The following is a 21,914-nucleotide window of genomic DNA, read 5'->3' as shown; positions in this document are numbered from 1 at the left end:
GCACAGGAGGCGGGAGGCTGAAGGCTATTGACATCCATTCTGTGAGCAGCTGAGAGAGGACCCTGCACAGCATGTAACATGAGAACAAGTCTGCTGCATCCCCAGGAGGACAGGAAGCCAGAGTGCAGCCCTGAATATACTCCCCCCAGTAACGCCATGCTGCAGGCTCTGGGTGCTTTCCAGTAAGTTTATTATAAAACAACAGTAGGTAAAACGTCTCACATCTTTTGGAAAACCCTCACGCTGCTAAAAGCTCAGAACTGTGTTGTCCTGTGCAAGTTCTCTTGATCTAAAAGAAAAGGAAACAAAAGAGGAACATAAATTGGAGTCTGTAGTTTCCTCCCTGTAACACCGTGGAAGGCATAACAAAATGGCAGGGTAGAAAGGTATTGAGCTACAGCAAGTGGAGGTCTGATTCAATATAATATCAACAGTGCTCCTTGGAGTCCAGGGCACTGGATCTGAACTGTGGGCGCTTACTTAAGGTACTATCATGATATCCACAGAGTCGTAAGCTGAAGCTCTCAGCATCTGCAGTGGCTTTTTGAAGAGCTGCCGCAGGGCCTCATAGTTGGGCTTCTCCTCGTATTCTAGTGCCATTACTTGCTGCAGGTAGCTCTGAAGGGCATCTGCAAAACAGAGATTGTCATCACACAGACTGACACAACCCACCATCTTCACAAAAGTGCCAGGCGGCCTTTCCAGAGTCCACTCCCTGCAGAGATTGCTCCTCAGCCTTGGCCAGCTGCAGAGAGGAAAACTAAACCAAGGCTACAGCAGAAGTGCAGCCAGCAGGAGGGATCCTCTACAGCTACAGGAAGACCTCACTGCTGCCTTTCAGTGCCTGAAGGGAGCTACGGGGAAGATGGAGAGGGAACTTTCTATAAGGGCATGAAGCGACAGGACATGAGATGATGGCTTCACACTAAAGGAGAGACTGGCTTTAGCTGTGCACTGCTGCGTCTCCATCACCACCAAAAGCCATCCCAGATACCACCCCGGCGTGAGGAAGGCTCTGGCTTCAGGTATGGTCAATCCCCCGTCCCTCCCCAGGAAGCCCATAGGAAAGCAATGCTGCACCTGGAATTGACCTCTGCCTGCTGAAGCACTGTTGGAGAAGGCATGTCACATCATTTTTGTACCTGGAAGAACCGGTGCAGAGCTGTCAGAAGAAAAGCAATGGAGCAGGCACCGAAGCATCCTGTCTGACTACAAGAACCAGATACAGAAAAGGCCAAACTCAGATGGCTGGGTTCTAAATACTGCTGAGATCTGGGTTCACCAATAACCCTTTCAGCAGGGAGATAACTTTGGCCACCTGCTTCCAGGTCTGACTTTCCAATGGGATTTACCAACAACACAACAAAGAGAAATCATTTGGTCAGTCCTCTAGTCACAGAATCGCCCCCAGTGCTTCCTGCTGAGCATATCCCAAAGAGCAGATGAACACTCCTACATTTCTTTCATTTCCATCACAGTTTCTACTTTGTCCAGCTCCTTGGACCAAGGCAAGAAGCCGCAGAGCCATTTCAGAAGACAGTAGCCCAGAGATTCCAGGTCACTCCGTCGAGATGGTGCTGAAAGAAGAGAGATTCACATGTGGAAAGTGGAGTGGGAGCCATCCCAGGGGAGGGCCAGGCTACCACCCCCCCAAAGGAGAGCAGGGACTTCATGGCACAACCTTGGAAGTGTCTATTTTGGGACCCAGCCAAGTGGCCAATTTGAACATCCTTCTGGCTCTGCTTCAAGTTCAGAGCGGAGCCTGTTTCAAGTCAGTTTTGGGCAGGGATCCACTCTAGCCTGAAACGGATCCCACCTAAGCCAGCATGAAGCAACCCAGTTTTCTATTCCTTGCACACTTGCTGGAGCCAAGACTCCAGATGGAGCAGGAACATCCCTGCACCTCTTGCTGCAATTGCTGGGAAACCTGACAGTTCTCAACACAGCAACCTGGAAAGAGGTTGGAGGAAATGGGCCAAACAGAAACTGGGTTCCAGATACACAGCAGCAACAAACGCCAGCAGGAAGCCCTGTAGCAGGAAGCCCTGTCTCCAGAGAGCCCTGCTTCAGAAACAGCTCCAGGTGGGCTTGTTACCAGCTTACATTAGAACCGGACTCACCTGCTCCCTTGTGGCTGTCCTGGCTGATAAACTCTATCGTGCCCTCATGAGGAGTTCTGCTGCCTTCACGCCTCGCCACGTGCTTCCCTTCTGGGCAGTAACGGAAGGCAAAGTAGTAGCCTGCTAGGGACACCTGGGAGACAGCAGGAAACACATCAGAGCATTACTGCTTGGGGCCAGGACCGCAGGCTGTGCATCTGCTCTGCTTGCTCCACAGAGGTCTCTGAGTCAGAGCCTGCATCTTCCCTCTGAGTAATCCCTTACAGCACACTGGGTGGCTTCTAAGGTTCCCTGTCTACAGGTGTTAAATCTGTGCATCCCCCAATCCTGCACTGCTGCACCTGAGCACTGCATGGACAGACTGCATCGCTCCCCTGCTCCAAAGCAGGAACCTGGTTGCTGCTCTGTCCTGCCTGTATGAGCCCATCCCTGCTGCCATTTCCTTGCAGCTCCTGCTCCATACCTGCGTGAGGTCCTCTGGGTTCACATAGATGTTGTCAGCTGTGATGTCCCCGTGCACATACTCATTCTCATGAAGGTACTCCAGGCAGTCCAGCTACAAGTAAGCAGAAGGGCAGAGCGTATCAGAGCCACACACTCCTCACTCAGTACCTGGCTACTCAAGCTTGCTACAGACTCAAGAGATGCTACTTTAAGATCCCAGCAAACCCCCTGGATTGGCTCTGAAGTACCTTTAAAAGATGAAGTGATCTGCCTTTCCTTAACAAGTCCTTTGGAAAGGCTTGGCTCTACGTACCAGCCGGACTGCGATCTGGAAAGCTGCCTTCTCATTCAGGTGTAAGTTGTCGTTCAGGATGGACTGAAGGGATCGCCCTAAATCAGAGAACACCAAAAACCTACAAAAGACAAGGATGTAGCAGCGCTTGCCTGGTTCAGAAACTCAAGCCATCTACCTGGACTGGACACCCCCCACTGCTTCATGCTGACCTGGGCAAAGCTTCCCCCACTTAGATAACAGATCTCCTTTGTTGCAGGTACAAAGTCTCAGTCTCCCTTTTTAAGAAGTTTAAAAGACAAGAAGAAGGCAGCCCTGGGCCGGAGCAACGGGAGCTGCAAATGGAATGGCTGCACCAGCAACACAGGAAGGAAGGAAACAGGGCGGTGAGAGGCAAAGCATTTGTTAATAAATTAGGAGCAGCACGTTAAATTAGGAGCTCAGGGAACAGCAAGGAAAAGGGCAGCGCACAGCAAGAAGGGGAGGAGGAAAGCACAGGGAGAGGCAGGTGTGGACAGAAGAGCTCAGCTGTGCCCTTCACAGAGTCACCTCACCTGTACTTATCTGCATGCAGTCCAAAGCCAAGACAGCTGGGGATCCCCAGCAAGGGCAAAGAGTGCAGCTTCTTCCACTTCTCCACTAGAAGGGAAAAGAGTACGGCAGATGCCAAGCTGTTTCCATACTGATCTGCCCCAGAAATGCCAGCCTAACGTGCCAGGGTGTTGGCACGTCAATGCACACAGCACTACAGAGCAAGAATAAGAGAGCAAGGCTGCTGGGAATACCAGAGCGGGGCAAGGCATGTTACTGCTGTGGGGCTGCATCAAAGGGAGAAGAGAGAGTCAGGAACAGTGATGGAGAAGCAAATTGTACAAACAGGTCTGGGAAGGACTTGATTGCAGCCCTCCCAGAAGTGCTGGTCTGGCAGCAATTCCCTGCCGTGTCTGCTCAGCTTTGTTGACTTAAAAACCTGCACACGGGCAAAGTAACTACCTGACAGCAGCTGATAGAAATGCACACAGAGGGCAACAGAAGAGCAAGGGAAGAGCAGCCAGTCGGGCTGTGGGGCAGAACAGCTGAGGCTGAGCAGAACAAGAGCTGCAAAGTGCCAGTGCTGCTGGAGAGCAGCTCAGGGCTGAACTGTCAGCGCCGGCAAAGAGCAGCAAAATGGTTTATTTCAGTGCAGCCTTCTGAGAGACTCAGATAACAAAGGGGAGCGACGACAGTTTCCCTAACAAGCAGCCCAGCCTTCACCCTGCCACACAGCACCGACCTCTGTCCTTCTTTGCAGCTCTCTGGAAGAAGTTCTGTTCGTTGTAGATCTTACTGTCCTTGGCGTCCTGAAGGAAACAGAAAGAAAATGCATCACTTCAGCTACGCTGCCAGGAAGGGATTCTGGACAGGGCTGCTACAAGACCTTCACTCTACATCTGAAAGAACTTCCCCGTCCCACCCTCCTCCAAAGAGAAAAAGCAAGAGGACAGTTCGGGCCTTTTATCTCGCTGTGGAGCTGCACAACTACAGGCTCAGCACAAAGCAAGGCAGCAGCTGCCCACATCTCAAGCACCACCACTACGAAGCATGTGGGTTAACAGCACCTAAACAATGCAAACCATCTGGCAGCCCAGAGCAGCCCCAGTCCTGAAGCTGTTGTTAGGAGCCAGAGGTAACCCCCACAGCCACAGCCAGCAAGGTTATTTCTGCAGGCAGGTGAGCACAAGAAGCAGCTGTTTGTTTGATGGTAGCTGTCAGAAAACGAGACAAGCGGGAAAGTCTGTGTCACCACATTTCCCAGGTGCCTGGGTGATGCTGAACGCTCACAACCCATCCTCTTCACAACCTGCATTACTGCCCTTTTACAGCTGCTGCTAAAGTGACCTGACAGCTCACAAAGCAGCTCACAAAGCAGCTCACAAAGCAGGGTGTCCGCACACGTTTACGCACAGCACAACACAGACTAAACACCACAGACCAAGTGTGGGGACGCTGTGCAGGGAGGTGGGCGTTTCACACCCTGCTGTGTTTGATACCGCAGCTCCCACCCTGCGGGGCTGTGTTTTGTGCAGGATCAGCAGCCTCCAGGCAGCACCAATAACCACAAACCCAGCGATAGTTTATCGTGCGTCTTGCCTGGAAAGCCAACAAGAACTGCCAGAGCCGGGGACTGAAACACCCTCTGCTGCAAAGCCAGGAGCTGCCAAAGGTGACGAGTAAGGGGAGCTGGGAGCGTCATGCTCACAAGAGAGCAGAGCTCCCCACCTGCTGGTCCCACTGCTGTAGCACTTAGCTGTCTCTCATTCATAACCCTGCTTCCACTCCCCGACTCCTCTCTGACAGCAGAGCACATCTTACAAGCGGGCACCACCACCGGGCAGCCACGATTCGTTCATCAAACTGCAACCACCGAGCAGCTATTGCTGAGAATGGCACATCCCTGGAGAAGCCACCCGCTGCCAAGTGCCCAGCGACATCAATTGGTGCTGAGGCACCGAGTCTCTCAGTGCTGCTCCACGGCACCACCTCAGCTCTGCCACCCAGTTCTGCCACCTGCAGCTCCCCAGGGCTGCAGCAGCATTCCTGCTCAGCTCACACCACAACACACCTGGCATGAACAAAGCAAGAACTTCACACCACTGCATTTGGTTTTAGAGGCTGCTGGATGGAAGAGACACCCTCCTGGCATGAAGTCTTTGTTGTTTTAAATCAGAGCCCCCTCATCCAATTGCCTTCGCACCATTAGGGGAAGAACCAGGCAAGAAGCTCCGGGGGAGTGTTCTCTGTTCCCTAAGCTCCCTCAGTTCTCTACGGGATGCACCCACGGCAATGAGGACAGCACAGCTTTGGCCTCTCAGAGCACGTTCTCTGCGTTCCTTGGACACTTTGGTGACACAGAGCAGACGGGTCAGGCCCAGGACGCAGCACTACACACTATTCCTTACCCAAACATATCAAAACTCACAAGTTTGAGGGAGAATCTTTGCTTTTGAGGACAGGTTCCAGATGCTGACTGTGCTGTGGAAGGATGGAACAGATGTGGTTACAGAGCATGGAAAGGAGGTACCTGCAGTGTCAGCTGCACGGCTCAGCACCGCCCGCACAGCCGACTTCTACTGATCCACTGCTGCCTTCTGCTGGGCTTTGCAAAAGCATCCCCTGTGTCGGTGCTTTACGGTGCTACAAAACAGCTCTTACCTTGCTCCGGCAGCACAGCACCACAACGTGGCTGCAGGTGCAGCTCTGCTCAGTGCAAACCAGCCCCTGGAGCTGCAGCAATGGGGGCTTTGAGGGTGGGACGTAAAGAACAAATGGCTGGCAGAACGTCCAAGGCAGCCCCGTTCACTTGGTGAGCGCTCCCTGCAGCTCACCTTGCAGCTTATGGCAGCTGGGTGAGATCGGAGCACTCTGCCCCTCTGTGGGTATCACGGTTCCGCATGACAAAATCCCCCCGGCGTTCTCAGCCATACTTTGCCCTGGGGAAGCTCCTGTTCTGCCCTTTGAGTGCTGCACAGACTGTGCTGCTCGGCCCAAGGGTGTCTCGCTGAGGCAGCCCCCGCTGCACAACACCCTCCTCACACACCTGCAGCTGCACAGCCCGCGTTCTGCAGCACTGAGTGTAACAGCATTAAAGCCAAACATCAGGCAAAGCTTCGGAGCGGAGGAAACTCCCGAGCAGCTCCCAGGATAAACGGAGGATGTGACCGAGCCGCCTCGCTCGGAAGCCCACAGCGGGTCAGGGGAGCACAGGAGCAGCCGGGGAGCGGCCCAGCGCCCGACGGGGTTCCCGTCTTTCAAGGCAGGCCGAGCCCCGAACTGCCGCGTGGGCACCGGCGGCGCAGCGCTGCGGGCCCGGCAGGACGCGGTGCGGCACAGCGCAGCACAGCGCGGCACAGCGCGGCACAGCGCAGCTCGGCCGCTTTCCGCCGAGACACGCAGCAGCCTGAAGCTCTCGGTGCCGCCGTCCGCAGCGCGGAGCCCTCGGGGTCGCGGCCGCCCCCCGCCCCGGAGCCCCGCCCGGTCCCGCACCTTCATAGAGCAGCCCGCAGCCTCCCTGCTCCAGCAGCCGCCGCAGCCTCCAGCGCCCGGCGCCGCGGTCCCGCAGCTCCTCGCCCTCCGGGAGCGGCTCCGCGGGGCCGGGCCGGGCCTTGCGGGGCGAGGGGGAACCGCGGCGAGCTGCGGCACTCGGCGGGCGGGGCGGGCTGCGGGCGGACGGCGGGGGCAGCACGGACAGCCCGGGGCCGGCCGCGCTCCGTTCACCCGCAGCGGCGGCCGCGGGGCTCGGGGTCCGCTGCAGCGCCGTCCCGGCCGCGTCCCTCGGCGGTGCCGGCAGCCTGTCCCCGCAGGCCGGGCAGAACCTGAAGCTGGGCTCCACGCCGCCGCCGCACTGCGGGCAGAACCGGGTCACCCTGCGGGCACAGCACACGCGGCGTCACGGACCGGACCGGACCGGACCAGCACGGCGCGGCCCGCCCGCTGCCCGCCACCACCTGTGGCGCTCCTCCTCCTCCGGCTGCTGCTCCGCGCCGCCATCACGCGCGGCCCCGCGCAACGCACCGCCCCGAGCGCGACTCCGCCGCCCGCAGCCCCGCGCCGCCATCGCAGAGCACGGCGGAAGCGCGATGCGCGCATGCGCACAACGGGCCGGTAGGGGGATGCGGCCCACGTGGGTGGGCGGGAAGGAACGAGAAGGGATGGGGAGATTAGATAGATAGATAGATAGATAGATAGATAGATAGATAGATAGATAGATAGATAGATAGATAGATAGATAGATAGATAGATAGATAGATAGATAGATAGATAGATAGATAGATAGATAGATAGGGATGGGGATATATATATATTATTATTTATAATATATATATTGAACGGGAGGGGAGAGAAAGGGAATCAAAAGGAAGGGGAAGGGCTGTGCCGTCCCTGCTGCCTCAAGACGCCTCCCAGGCCCGGCCACCAACCTCCACACTGAACACCAGCCCAGGCTGCACAGAGCCGCATCCAACCCGGCCCTGAGCACCTGCAGGGATGGACGGGGCACCCACAGCCCCTCTGGGCAGCTGTTCAGCACCTCCCCGCTCTCAGAGTAAAGAACTTCTCCCCGACATCCAACCTCAACCTTCCCTCCTTCATTTCCCCCCGTCCTGCTGTTACCTGCCCTAAGAGTTGTCCAAGGAATCACAGCAGCGCAGCTTCCGCCTGGGCCCGAGTTTTGCCAAGGGCGGAGGAAGGAGTTTCAGCTCCAGCCCTGCGGGTGGACGTGTGTGTGCACACAGAAGAGCTTTGTGCCCAATTTGTGCCACCCAGAGCTGGTGGTGGGCGCAGGCCCTGAGCTCTGAGCTGCAGGGAACTCAGAACAGGACGCAGTCAGTGCCAGCTTTACCAGTTGGACTCTGCTTTAAGACTCAGTGCAGTCTCCGAAATCCCCTCAGAGTAACAACAAAAAGGAGCAGGGCTGAAAAGGAACAGGGTTGGTTTTAATTGTTTAAAGGAACAGGGTTGGTTTTAATTGTTTGTTGTTGTTTTAAATAAATCTCCAGTCAGGCTGCGCTGTTACAGCATCATGTCGGGCAGTTCCAGGAGCTCATCCACATCCTCGTCGTCCACATCAGTTTCTCCTTCCGGTTCTTCTTCCGTGAGCTCCAACAGAAGCTCCTCAAGGTCGTCATCCTCAGCGATGGCTTCTTCCCCCGCCGCTGTGCGGCTCAGCTGCTGCGTCTGTTCTGCCGCTGGTGAGGAATGGGATGTAGAGCTGGATGCCTCCAGCTGTGCCGCAGGGTCTGCTTGGCTTCCCGGCAGCAGTTCCAGACTTGTGGGAAGGAAGAGAACAATCCGTATGTGACATTTCTGACTGGGGATGTGCTTCCATCGAACCAGCTCTGAGCTCTGGAGTTGACCCTCCCTCCCCTCACGCTCACATCGGGCTGGCAGTTCAGTTCACCTGCGGCTGCCTTTAGATGCAGGACACCAGCAGGTACCTTTGTCATGGCGTGGATTTATCTGCCCAGGTAGAGCAGTTTGAGTCTGGCAAACAGGGGCCGGGCTTTGTAGCAGAAACACATTGCCACCCTCACTGCTTTGACTGTAACTATGTCAAGCAGTCATCCTCTGCAAAGACCTGCCTGCTGACTGAGGTACTTCTCCCCACCAGGTGCTCAGCAGAGATTTTGAGAAAGCAGTTTCAATTATTTCAGATGACCTCTTCCCTCGTTGCATTACGCCATGACGCATCTCAAACACCCCATTTTCCCCCAGTGTGAAAGAACTTGTGTCTGATGGAAAAAGGGCACTGATGAAGAACAAGTTGTGGTCATCACCTGCTTGGAAGCTTTATGACTTCAGCGCTGACCAAGGTGTATTCGGGCGGGACTGAAGCAAGAATCTCCTGGGAAGAAACAAGACAGAGTATGAAGCACGGGTCAGAGTTTCCACAAGTACCTTGTGAGACATCTGCTGCCTTCAAGGGAAACAGGAGACCTGTAGAACACTTGGAATTTCTGCCTTTTCTTCAAGGGCAACGTCAACCTTCCATATCCACTACTGCTTTTGCCACTGCTCTTACCATAGCTAGTTTTCTATCTGGAGGCTCATCCGTGTCCTCAGCAGCAGATGGATGCATCTCTGCTGCCTTTCGTTTCTGTCTCCGCATTGTGGGGAAGGTGGTTTTCCAATCGATGGGCCTCACGGAGACCTTGCGCCCACCTAATGTAAAAGGAAGAGAGAGCTGGTGCTGTCTTGCTGTGCCTCAAGAGAGATCCACGTTCTCATCAGTCCCACAACCCTTCCACAAAGTTAAACACATTTGGCCAGTGGAATTACATTGCCGTGTCTGGGATTCTCAGCCACGTTTTGCACACAGTCATCTCTGTCTACCAACAACGCATAAAAAGGAACGAAGAAACCCAATAGCTGCACTCAGTAATAATCCCGAGCAAGGAAAAGTCTGACACAGAGCAATGCAAAATGCCAGCGCTGCTTTTCCGAGGCACCGCAACGAGCTCCTCGTGCTCACCCTTCACTCTTTTCTTGCGTGGCAATTCCCCCACTTTTCTCTCCTCCGATCGTTTGCGTTTCCGTCCAGCCGGGCCATGGGAGGAAGCTGGGATGTCAACTGCACAGAGTCCAGGACAGAACAGTCAGAAGATCTCAGTAGAAACACGGTGCATCAAACCCAGGTGCCTGTGGAGTGTCCGTACCTCCCTCTGGCGCCTTGTCAACCTCTGTCTGGTTCCACAGACCTTTTGCGAGGCCGCTCTTTGGAGGAAGGCCGCGTGTGTCAGCTTCTGGCAGGAAGGAAACAAGAAACGATTTACGAGCGTCTCTTTGGCAGAAGGTTTCAGCACAGTCGGACACAAGCTTCACATTTTCAGGCACTGTTTCTATACATTTGCCTTCCTGCTGCCCAAATGCTGCGCACAAAGCACAGACCCGCGGCACATCTTCCTCACTCCAGGAAAAGCCCAGCGCTGTTCCGACAGCCAAGACACAGACTGATATTTCACTATCACGACTCTCCCCTGCCTCCCCGATGAACGGTGACGTGACACCCCGACCCGCTCAGAACTGACATTCAAACATTCAGAACCGAGCCTTTCATGCTTCACGCTATTAGAAACTCACTGTGGCTGGGCGCTGTGCTCAGTCCGTTCCCACCGCGGTCCTTCAGGTGACGGAAAGCGCAGTGTGGTTTCTGGCAGCCTCCGGGCTGGTTCTCCCAGAAGCAGGGAATCAAACTGCGCTTCTTCTGAGGAGAGAAGGAAAGGAAGGGCCGTGGACACAGGCACACCAGCTCTGCAGGGAGATGCGGCGCTCCAACGGCCATCAGAAATCATGGAGCGGAGCCTTAGCTCTGTACCCTCATTTCCTGCCCCTTCACTACGCCAAGCAGCCAGAACGAGCTGCTCTGAAGGAGTCCAGGACTGAGAAGGCCTGATAGGGCACAACAGAGCCCTGCTGGCAGGAGGGCAGTGTCTGCTCCTTCCTACCGCCCAGCTCCAGCAGGTTTAGGAGGCTGAGCAATGTGGTCTGTTTGCATCTGGGCAGAAAATGCCTTTGGCTCCTAATGCAAACAGCTCTCACTGTGATACACCTAAGGCACTGAATTCTCTGCCTTCTTTACCTCCTCCCAGTCCCATCTACAAACAGAAACCAGCAAGATCTTCACAGCAAATGTATCCAGCCTGCAGAAGTGCATTCAGCCCCCCGCAGCCATGAAAAGTGGTGTTACAGACTAAGCAGGAGAGCACATCTTTAGGCAAACACTCACATCGATCCTCATGTGTCTGAACTTGCAGTCTGCCCTCAAGCAGCAGCCCTCCGCCCACAGTCGGCAGACTCGTTCACTTCCCAGAGCCGCTTCACAGTGGCGGAAGGGACAGCTGTCTCCCTGCAAGCACATGGAAACCACACAGAATAATAAGGGCACAGCCTGCAACACGTCCATGCCGTTAGCCCAGGCTGTTAGCAGCGTTATGAGGGTAACATCACCAGGTCTCCCCTGCTCCACTCCTTTCCCTTCGAAATGAGGAAATGGAAGAAAACCCAGGCAGAGGGAAGGCAGCCGTACCTTAGTGCAGGTGGAGTAGAAATAGAAGTAGCAGTCGTCTCCTCGCTGAGACATGGGGAAATTCTTAGAGCCCGCCTGGGTTCTCTCCAGAGGAATTCCCTGCTCTTGCAAAGAGATGCTGCGCTCGGACTGCTGGGATCCCCAAAGTGTCCTCTCAGACCAGAACCCTGCAGGAAGTGCCAACAAGGGAAGAACTGTGAGGAACAAGCATTTTCCCAGCTTCCTTTTTCTGCAGCTTGGACTCTCGAGGAGGGCAATGCCCTGGAAGCAGCTGGTTCCAAGAACTGTGCCAGCTCTGGATCCAACGTGTGTCTAAGTGCCACGACTTGCCCAGCAAGTGCTGTCCTCCATCCCATCAGCAGTTAGACCTTGCAGCACACATTTTGTGTTCCTGCCATGAGAAGGACTCCATCATCTACCCTTGCTGCAGCTGCAGTGGATGCACCGCTACGACTCACACGTTTGAGAAACCTCCAGTTCTGGCTTACCTGGGGAACAGCTGCAGTCCTCCTACCTTCCAGCTAACACACCGGCCCAAAGGCTGGGCAACACCATCAGTGAAAGCAGGCAGCACCTATCAGCCACCAGCACCGTCACTGCCAGCCGGGACGAGGGCTGACGCAGCGTGTCCGCACTCCTGCGCAGCGCTCACGGCTGTGGCACTCACCTGTGGCAGCCGCAGCTCCAGGCAGTGCTTGTGAGCTCACCGTGCTTTGCTTGTGATGTCACCAGCTGAGCACGTGGCTCTGCACCTAGGACTTCAGCAGAGTTTCGTTAAAAATATGCTGCATCCGGGGGTCAATAAAGCACACGTTGCACTCCATGAAGTCTGTGCTCTCCTTCCCTTCTAATGTCTGAAACCAAGGCTGGGGCCCAGCAGCCGTTTTGCAGGGGTGTAGCAGCAATGCTCAGTCACGGCTTGAAGCAGCAATTGAGCAGCTGGTGGGAAGGCAGGGCCAACCCAGGGCAGCTCAGGAGCATGCAAACCCTTCCCAGCCGTCACTGAAGGGTTGGCAGTGGAGACAAAGGTGTCTGACCTGAGATCCCTGCCTACCTGAGGCCTTCCAAGGGTCAGCAGCTTTTTTCCTTTCTTTCTGTGCCCACAGCTGCTGCACTCGGGCTCATCCTCCCTTGCTGCAGCCCAGAACTTTGCTACCCCGTTATTACTGCTGTGCTTTCCATTGCACTGCAGCATCACACAGGGGAGTAATGGCAGTTCATCACCCTCACCGAAACGTGTGACAGAACCTCACAAAGAATCAGTTTCCCCTGGGAGCAGCCGCTTGGAAGGGCCTCAGTTGAGCTGGGAGCTCCTCCCCAGCCCAGTCAGTGCCTGAGTCCCCTTCCAGCAGCCACCCAGCACCAAACCCAGCTCACCTCTTTGGCCTGGTCAGTCTGGGCTGTGCCCAGCTCACACACACGCCGCAGCGGTGCTTCCAATGGGCTCCAAAAGGGTGATCTCTGCCAAGGAACGCTCACAGCTCCGTCTCGGTGTGCAACACGCTCACCAGAGCACCAGCGCTGCTCGCCAGCTGGGGCCAAAGCCTCCCACTCCAGCAATGACTGTGACCTCATGATGGACCCACATCACTGCTGCACTTGCATCATAAACAAAGGAAGCCAACACCTCCTAGATCCAAATTCTAAGAGACCAACACAAGGGTCTCTGAAGCAAAGTAATGGAGAATTGAGGTGACTCTTTGCAGCCATCTGACAGACCTGACTGAGCACCCTCCTGGGGAAGCCCTTGGAAGGGTTCTGTGCTTCTGTGTCCCAGGTCTCCTTCCATGTGCTCTCTGCCAGCTCTCAGCTGCTCCAAAGGCCTCTGGAGGAACCTTCACAGTCACTGCGAAGATCCTGAAGCAGAAAGACATAAAGACATCGAGCGCATGGCTGAGACACAGCAGGACTGGAAGACCAGGGTGTGCCTGCTGAAGAAAAGACCACATCCGCAGGCACAGGCTGGATGCCATCAGGAAGCAATTCAGGACGCTTTGCTGGTGTGCTACTTTTTGTTTGCGTCCTCTCCCACACAACACAGTGGGAATGGGGGACAAACCTTTGGGCCAGGTTTCTTGCATTGAAGATTTCTCAGAGGGAGGTTTGCATTCACAGAGAAGCCCACGACCTCCTGCACGATGCTCGGAGATGCCTCATGGTTCATCAGTGCTCCATTCCATAATAAAGTACATCTCAGATGAAATAATCCTTTCACGGTCACTTCTTCCTTTTTGTGAGACAAGCCTTAAATGTGTCTTTTTAAGGTCGTCGTGCACCAAATGTTCAGCATGCTAGCAATACAGCTAGGTATAACGACATCACGTAGAATGGAGTGTTTGCAGGGCTTAAGGCCGTTAATCCCGGGTGAGATGTGATATTCCCACTGCAATTTTGCTTTCAGGGCAGGTTTAACCTTCCGCTTTGTGTAACGTGGAGCCTGTAGGATGACAATAATGACTGTGGAATTACACTCATCTCGGAGCTCTAAATCAAATCCACGTCAGGAACCTTCCCAAGGATCAGCCCCTGGTTTGCCTGCCCTGCCGGTCCAAGCTTGATGCAGGACAGGAGGGGATCTCAGCTCCTCCCAGTGCACCTAAGATCAGATCCAGCTGACGTCCTGCAGAGCAGCACTCTGTTTCTCTGCAGGGGTTTCTTCTGGGACAGAACAGCATGAAAACAGCTGGACCCACCCAGGCACTGCCCTCACACCAGTAACTCCATTGTGGTCAGGAGGTGATGAAGGCAAACTGTGCCATGCCGGGGCTTGCACAGATCATATGCAGGCTGCAGATCTGCTGTCGGCCCTCAGGAGCTCCCCTGCCCTAATCCCGCTGCTGCACTCCTTCCCTGCATTGCTCTCTGTGGGTTCACACCGTGCCTGCATCTCTTCCAAACAAATGCAGACCTAAACAGCACTTGTGAGTTGGGGATTTCAGCGGTGTCACAAACAGCCGGGGCTTTTTTTTCTCCATCTTTCTCTCCATTTTTTTTTCCAGCTCTTGTGGCCTTTAATAACGTGACACCTGACAGCCTCCCCCTGATTTTAAGCTGTCATTTTATGCAGCCGTTTGTCGGATCTCTTCCTTTTACCACCCAAACTGAAGCTGCTTCCCTGCAGTCAATGAGGTTCTCTTGGCCGCTCCTTGGACAACTTCCTTTAATGTTTCTTCAGAGCATGAGGGACACTGAGACCCCGGAGTGTGTCCAGAGAGGGGCAATGGAGCTGGAAAGGGCCTGGAGCTCAGTGGGGTCTTATGGGGGGTGACCGAGGGGACGGTGGGCGGCCATTTTCCCCATGTTTTTCTCTCTGGATCCATCCCTGCCTCAATGGGGACATCGACCCTTTTGCTGCGGGACCCGCAGGCACTTCACCTCGAAAGGATCGTTACCTACATTGAAACTCTTAGGGGTGGGCGCACAGGAGTGCCCTGATTCTCACAGGCCCCGGGCAGAAGCGTTTGGGGCATCACTAATTGGGCTGCAAAATTAGGTTCTAACTCCTGACTCCTCCCATCCAGAAACATCCCTCCTAGGTCAGGCCCCAGCCCGAGCCGTGGCTGCTTCGGATGATGCTCCTCGCCTTTCTGGGGGGTGGATTAAAGGTGCGCATGGGGAAGAACTGACTTTGCGCCCTTCACAGCCTGCCCTTTGAAGCCTCCCTGTGGCTCGTTAGGGCGCACAGGGACAGCCATGTGCCGCGGCACGCTCAGCTGCGGGTCGGGGTCAGGATGCCGAGGGCTGAGCTCGGCTTTGTTACAAGGACCAAACCGTGACACGGTGCCACGCAAGGTGTTCCTGCAGGAGCGGCGCCTCGTGTGCCGGGGGCTGCGGGGCTTCGTGCGGGGAGGCGCCGAGGGCGCAGCAGAGCGGGGCCGCGTCCAGCGGAGGGAGGTGGAGGGGAGATGGAGGGGAGATGGAGGGGAGGCCTCGTGGCGGCTGCGGTTCGTCGCAGGGAGCGGAGGGCAGCGACGGAGCGACACGAAGCAGCGCCGAGGGAGGCCGCGGGGCTGAGGGCAGCGCGATGCCGCAGAGGGCGGTGGGATGAGCCCGCGCTGCCGGAGCTCACGGGACAGCGCTCCCCGCCACCGGGATCGGACTGTATTGGGTTGGGCTGTATTGGGCTGTATTGGGTCGGGCTGTATTGTATTGGGCTGTATTGGGTTAGGCTGGGTTCGGTGTTCCTGCTGATCCCCCGCGCCCCTCCAGCTCGGTCCGTTCCCGGCTCCCGCCGTTCACACACTCCGTCCCGTCACAGCGCGGCTCGGGAAGGCGCCAGAACGTCCCTCACGGCCCGACGGCAGCGCAGCAGCTGCTCCTCCTCTTCCTCCTCCTCCTCCTCCTCCTCCGCTCCGCGGCTGCTCTCGGTGTCGGGGCGGCGCCGCGCTCCTCATTGGCTCCCGGCGGCGCTGGCGGGGCGGAGCCCGGCGGGGTCTCGTTATCGGCGGAGCGGAGCGGATCGGAGCGACGCGGGGCGCAGCGCAGCGCTGTGAAGCCGGCAGGATGCTGGAGATCCAGCTGGACGATGGCGGCGTGGGGGGGTACCCGGGCGACGACTATTGCTCGGGCTCGGTGATGTCGGAGCGGGTGTCGGGCCTGGCCAACAGCATCTACCGCGAGTTCGAGCGGCTCATCCACTGCTATGACGAGGAGGTGGTGAAGGAGCTGATGCCGCTGGTGGTGACGGTGCTGGAGAACCTGGACTCGGTGCTGACCGACAACCAGGAGCACGAGGTGGAGCTGGAGCTGCTGCGGGAGGACAACGAGCAGCTCCTCACGCAGTACGAGCGGGAGAAGGCGCTGCGCAAGCAGGTCGAGGAGGTGAGCCGGCCCCACGGCCGCCCGTGCCCGGCCTCCATCTTGTGCGCGGCGCCGCGGGCCGGGCGGTGATGCGGTGTGATGTGATGCGATGCGGGCGGGGGGGGCCGCGCGTCCCCGGGGCGGCGAGAGCCGGCGGCTGGCACGGCGGGGACGCGCATCGCAGGCCCCGCTCCCGGCCCCTTTTCCTCCGCTCCATCCGCTCCTTCCCGGGCCGGGGCTCGGCGCGCTCCGGTTCTCCCGCATCGGCGGGCGCGGCCCGTGTGGAGGGGAAGGGGGATGATGGGGGATGGCTCCGCACAGCTGCCGTGCCCCGAGCTCGGATACCGGCGGCACGCGGATGACTTGAAGATTCCTGCCGGTTTCTGGCTTGAAACGCGGCCCTTAAATCGCTGATTTCTTCCCTGTGCTTCCCCTGCCGTGGAAATGGTGGCCGCTCTGATCCCAGCAGTCGGAACGCAGGCAGCGGGATGCCGCCGTTCGGAGCGCAGCGCCGCCGCTGCCCGTGGGGCTCGCACGGCCTTGGCCCGGGCGCTGCGGGTCGCGGGGCTGCGGCGGGCGCGGTGCGGACCGTGGGAGCGGGCGGCCTCAGGGCGGGGACAAAGGAGCGGAGCTGAGTGCGCCGCTCCCGCCCTGAGCGCCGAAAACACCAGCAGCTTCTTGGCCGTAGGCGAGGCCTGGCAGCCCCGGCCTCCAGGAGGTGCGGGCTGCGATGTGCTGGATGTGCTGGTGCCGCTAGAAGTCCAAGGCCTGCCGTGTCATCATCGTGCCTTTGCAAAACGGCTGGCAAAGGGATATATGCGTCTATGTTTGCTGTGCTTTGAGATTGGAGAGGGCAGAGGATTTCCGCTTCAGGAGTCTTGCTAAGAGTCAGGTTTTGATTTGCTTAGATGCGGTAAATGAAATACCCGCAGGACTCCGGAGCAGCATAAAGCACCGTGCAGTGTTTTGATGGAGGTGTTCTGGGTGCTGAGGGACGATGTGAGGGAACCTGGGTATCTGGATGGCGAGGAGGACGTGGGCCCAGGACACTTATTGCCCACTACTGAAATAGAACCGGGCAATTAGGGCTGTAGCCTTAAGTTTTAAGTATGTGTTAATTAATAAAACTTACAGCTGATCTTTTCAAATTCATATGAAGGTGGGGATTGAAAAGCGACTCTGAGTGTGTGGGGCTTCATTCCACAGCCAGGATTTTGTAGCTTCTGAGAATTAAATACTTGGAAACGTGCTGGGGCTCGAGGCGGGGGGTGGAACAGCCCCATGGAAGGATCCTGCACCTTTGGACTCGCATCTTCCTGCTCTCAGCTCGGCAGGTACAGGCTGTGCTTCTTCCTGCTGTGCCCGCTCCTGGAGGCAGCTGTGGTGACACGGCTCCCATCCCCTGCAGGGACACTTGGGCCCACGGCAGGGTGCTGTTGGCGGAGATGTAAAAGCACTCTGTCATCCTCGGCGCATCTGAGCTGAATGGGCAAAAAAGTATCTGCAGAAAGGAGTAGAGAATGTGCTGCTTATGAGAACAAATGGGGTTTGCCCCCCTATGTAGGCTCTGCTATCAGCTCACGTGTGTAAGATGCAGCTGTTATTCCCTTTGCGTGCGACCAAAGCACAGCACTTACCTGCACCAGTTTCCTGTATGCCCCTTACTGTGCAGTGGATGACATGTTATGGAAGCGAAAATCTCTTATGTTAGAGAGAATTCAGCTGTTTGTCAGCTAATTGTGAGCAGAGAAATGCACCCCCACCAGAGCACGCCTCGCACTTTGTACCAGGGGAAGCCCATCTCCGTCCCTGGGCAGCACTCAGCGCTGTGTGCTTTGCCTGTCCTGGGTCTGCAGCTTCCAGCCCCACCTTCAGCGGCGGATCCTCCTCCGGGAACAACATTCAGTCCCTCACTCTTGAGTTCTCTGTGTGTATCGATGATCATTTCAACAACTGCAGCAATGCTGGGAGCTGGGAGACGCTGATCACAAAGTAATTTGTTCTTGTATTGCAACATCATGTCGAAAGAGCTGGGCTTCTAATTACATCTTTAGTTTATTGGTTTTAAGTGAACTGAAACCAGCAGTGGATGTTGTTCTCTGGCACAAAAGTTGTGTCGTATCCTCCTGTTCCCGCTACTGCAGAACCACCAGGTCTTGCTTTTACATAAGTGCACACAGCCGTGTCCTGCTCCACTAGGGCAGCTTGCACAGCCAGATTTCCCTTCCTCTGAGTGCTCTGCAGCAAAGCTTGCTGTCTCGGTGTTCTTCCACGTGTTCCCCAAGATGGCTGCATTCGATATCTTTCAAAATACTCTTTGCCAAAAGCGAAGCTTTTTTAGACACTTTGGCTGCAGAGTGACTCAATATTTTCCACTTGCTCTAAAATAGGGCAGCAGAAGCACCTGGACAGGAGCACTGGAGTCAGGAGTTCCTTGAAACAAAGCAGTGCTGTCAGTCTGCGATTGCAGGGCTCAGAACTCACATTTCTTTTCCTTGACCTCCAAACTACTGAAGCTGTGGAACAGTGTCAGGTTTTCAGTATTGCTGTGTTCTTCCATCTGCTTTGTGTTGTGTGAGCGTGGGGTAACGGCTGCACCTCTCCCAGACCCCATATAAGGCCTGGCTGTCACTGGGGAAGGATCTTTCTGGAGATCCCCCCTTGGTGCAGCTCTCTGCTGTGAACCCGAGATCTTCTGGTCCAGGTGAGCGATCTTCCCTTCCTTTATAGCACCTCTCTATTGTGCCACTCCTGTCATCGCACGGAGCTGGGGCTGCCCTGTCCCAGAGCAGAGTACAGCACTTGTTAATCCTCATGTGGAGCCTAACGCTCATCCCTATAACTTGTCACGATCTCATTGCAAGACCTTCCTACCCTCCAGGGCATCAGCAGCTCCCACTATTTAGTAACACCTGCAGCTTATGCATAGGACCTTGCACAGGAATTTCCCTGCTCTGTAGTTGCTGTTAGGATGACACCCACTTGTAGGAGCACAGTACTGGGACTTGCTGACTCAGCATGCCCATTCGCTCAGCACTGCAGGCAGTTGCATTACAGAAGCTGTTTTGTAAATTTATCAGGCTTTGTCTTAAAACCATGACTTCAATCTCTCGTGTCTGCTCTTCTAGAAGTAACCTCCTCCTGAATTCCACTTTCTTTTTAACTTGCAGCCTGTTTTTACTGGTTTGTTCCTGTGCCAGCATTGTCTTTTGCTCCAAGTGCCTTCTGCCTCCATGAGGTATCTGTGCCTTTGAAGTATTAATAGAAACCAGTCCTGCCTTTGGTCTCCATTGGCTTGGTGGCACAAGCCGAGCTCTGCTTGCTGCCCGCTGGAGAAGGGGCGGCTTGGAGTGTCCCACGGCAGTATCTGTGTGCAGTTGGTTTGGGTGACACTTCGCTGTGCCTGGTTTGATCCCTGAGAGTGCAGGGCTGCAATAGCAGGTGGCTTTCCTGGAAGGCTTTAGCAGCACGGTAGCATGAATTGGAGGGTTGCATTGTTGAGAATCACAATGGTAGGATTTATATGGCGTGATCAACCTGCTCATTCACCTGTGTGGCATCCTGTTGGCTGGAGATGGCAGCACGTCTTGTCTCCTCAGGCTGCATTGCAGCTGGCCTGGGGCTCATCACTGCTTTGTGCTCAGCTTCCTTTCTCGAGTCTTCTCATTGCAGTCACAATGTTTGCATGCCCTTGCTTTGTCCCAGTACCTCTCTGGCCATCAGCATCGTTTTGTTCCTCCTGTGTGATGTTTTGATTCCCTTCATGAGTGGCATCTCCCAGTCCTGTCTCATCTGCTGCACTTGAGTAGCACCTCGTGTCTTGTCAGCCCCACTTACCACAAGGCTGTCATGAAGAGCTCTGTTAGCTGCCCCTGCTGCCTCTGTGCTCCTCTACAGCACTGACCCCATGGTGTGTGGGGGCAGAGCTGTGTCGGGGCTGGGGGTTGGGAAGAGCCCATCTGCCTGCCCTGGCTCTGCCGTAGCACCAGGCCTGCTTCATGGAGAGCATTTAAAGGGCAGAGCATCTTATTCTTCAAAAGAAGGCTCAGATCCCTTGGAGTAAGAATCCAGGAGATAGTTGTATTGATATATGCCAAAATAACAGCGTTTGATTTCACAGAAGCATTTGAAGACCAATCTATAACTCTAAAGTAGCTAACACATAAAAGATGTGCTTGTGAATCCTTGAAATTAGCAGCAGAAGCAAACAGAAGCCCTTTAAGGGCTGCAGCTGTCAAGGGAATGTTGTTTCAGTGAGACTGCGTGCTTCTGTGCAGGTGGAGGTGTTCCTTTGGGGTGTTCCTCTTTGAGGAGGATAGCAAAGATCTGAGCGTGGGGAGTAGCTCCGAGCTTCTGCCCACCAGGCAGCACTGCGTCCTGCCACGAGTGGGTTCTGGCCTATTTCTTTGTCTTGGCTTCCTAAGACAGAATACTTTCAATGTAACTTCCCGAATTGCCAGCTAATTACTGCCCCAAATTGGGAGCTGGAGGCTGCACAGCCTGCATTGGCTCCAGAGCTGATAGCCTTCCTGTAGGTGGGAGGTGGAATGCAGTGCGAGTCCTTCCTGCCCTGCAGACAGCCCCCTCCTCACGGGCAGCTGTGCATCCAGCTGTGCATCCAGCTGTGCATCCAGCTGTGCATCCAGCTGTTCTCCTGGGCAGTGCATCACGGCGCTGCTCTCTCTGCCCAGCCGCAGGGTAAGGTGGCAGCTGAGCTGCTGCTGTTCCTGTCAGCATGTAATACGTGCTGCCAGCCAGCCCAGATTAAGGCCTTGTAATAAGATTTCTGCATATATGCACATCTAGCTCACTCTGCTTGATTTATTGTTAATATGATATGATGGTTTCTGACCGCATGCTACTATTTTTAGTCATTTTCTTCCTCTGAAAGCCAGTAATGCAGGAAGCTGAGCAATCTCCAATGTACAGACGCTTTTCAGAGGAATACTCATTCTTTCACTTAAGATGATTTTATGCTCCTTGTTTTCCATTTAACGATGGCCGTGTGAGCCACGTTGGTGGTTGTAACCTTATCCTGAGATGTTAGAGACCTGAGATCCTGCTTGAAATCCAGGGAGAGACTCCAGCAAGACTAATTTGTATGTATACAGCAGCGTCATGTTCCATCGTTACTAACTGTTTAAAATGTATCTGGCTCCTATAACTGCTGGAAAATTATCCTTTGAAAGCAGCTATGATGGGTTCTGGAAAAAACAGTAATGCTGTGCTCAGCTTTGCTCTCCCAGGACAAGTGGGAGTGGGCTGTTTGTTCTTCCAGATCACCCATCTATTTCGTTGTAATGGGGTAGAAAAGAAAGGAATCTTTTCCCTTTAACAGGGGGAGACACTGGCTGGGAGATTCTGATGGACAAACAGCTAAGAAGCTTTTTGGAGCCAGACAGAGTGAGGAGCCTTTGGGTCCCTGTGCCCGGAGCTGGTGTTCGATCTCCTTAGGAGATGGAGCAGGATAAGCTGCAGCGCGCTCACCTGAGATGCTCTGCTTCCCTGAGAACACTTAGAGTGGCATTAATTTTTAATGCTGCTGTCTCTGTTTCTTCTCCAAGTGGTCGGCTGATAGCGGGTTGCTAGTTTGCAGTTTGTTTGATGACTTTGAGATTGCAAGGCAGACAGGACTAACTAAGAAGAGCCTTAGTGTGGAACATCTAATCTTCCAATCGGTTTCTCTAAACTAAACCAA

The 21,914-nt window shown here is 55.2% G+C and overlaps 3 protein-coding genes across 23 annotated transcripts in view; 1 reads left to right on the top strand and 2 right to left on the bottom strand.

Moving 5' to 3' along the window:
• Nucleotides 1-175: 175 nt before the first annotated feature.
• VRK3 (VRK serine/threonine kinase 3) lies at nt 176-7,466 on the bottom strand. The gene is made up of 12 exons (XM_072349369.1): nt 7,341-7,466; nt 6,880-7,259; nt 5,816-5,868; nt 4,130-4,196; nt 3,411-3,495; nt 2,878-2,977; nt 2,584-2,676; nt 2,121-2,253; nt 1,457-1,577; nt 1,081-1,142; nt 481-629; nt 176-289 (listed from the first exon to the last, which is right to left on the bottom strand). The coding sequence occupies exons 1-11, from the start codon at nt 7,448-7,450 to the stop codon at nt 481-483; spliced, it is 1,353 nt and encodes a 450-aa protein (XP_072205470.1). The 5' UTR covers nt 7,451-7,466; the 3' UTR covers nt 176-289.
• A 935-nt stretch (nt 7,467-8,401) lies between these two features.
• LOC140258721 (uncharacterized) lies at nt 8,402-14,152 on the bottom strand. The gene is made up of 6 exons (XM_072349310.1): nt 11,417-14,152; nt 11,117-11,236; nt 10,471-10,594; nt 10,047-10,133; nt 9,863-9,961; nt 8,402-9,552 (listed from the first exon to the last, which is right to left on the bottom strand). The coding sequence occupies exons 1-6, from the start codon at nt 11,468-11,470 to the stop codon at nt 9,371-9,373; spliced, it is 666 nt and encodes a 221-aa protein (XP_072205411.1). The 5' UTR covers nt 11,471-14,152; the 3' UTR covers nt 8,402-9,370.
• A 1,671-nt stretch (nt 14,153-15,823) lies between these two features.
• MAPK8IP3 (mitogen-activated protein kinase 8 interacting protein 3) overlaps nt 15,824-21,914 on the top strand; it is a 43,560-nt gene continuing 37,469 nt past the window's right edge. For 20 of the 21 annotated variants that reach the window (XM_072349743.1, XM_072349741.1, XM_072349737.1 and 17 more), the window contains exon 1: nt 15,825-16,237. In XM_072349743.1, the coding sequence (XP_072205844.1) occupies nt 15,920-16,237 (318 nt within the window). In that variant the 5' untranslated portion in view covers nt 15,825-15,919. Of the gene's footprint in view, nt 16,238-21,914 lie in introns of all 21 variants that reach the window. The other variant, XM_072349744.1, reaches the window with a different exon arrangement.

This window comes from Excalfactoria chinensis, chromosome 14 (genome assembly GCF_039878825.1).
Source record: "Excalfactoria chinensis isolate bCotChi1 chromosome 14, bCotChi1.hap2, whole genome shotgun sequence".
Classification (NCBI taxonomy): Eukaryota; Metazoa; Chordata; class Aves; order Galliformes; family Phasianidae; genus Excalfactoria; species Excalfactoria chinensis.
This window is presented reverse-complemented; position numbering and strand designations above follow the sequence as displayed.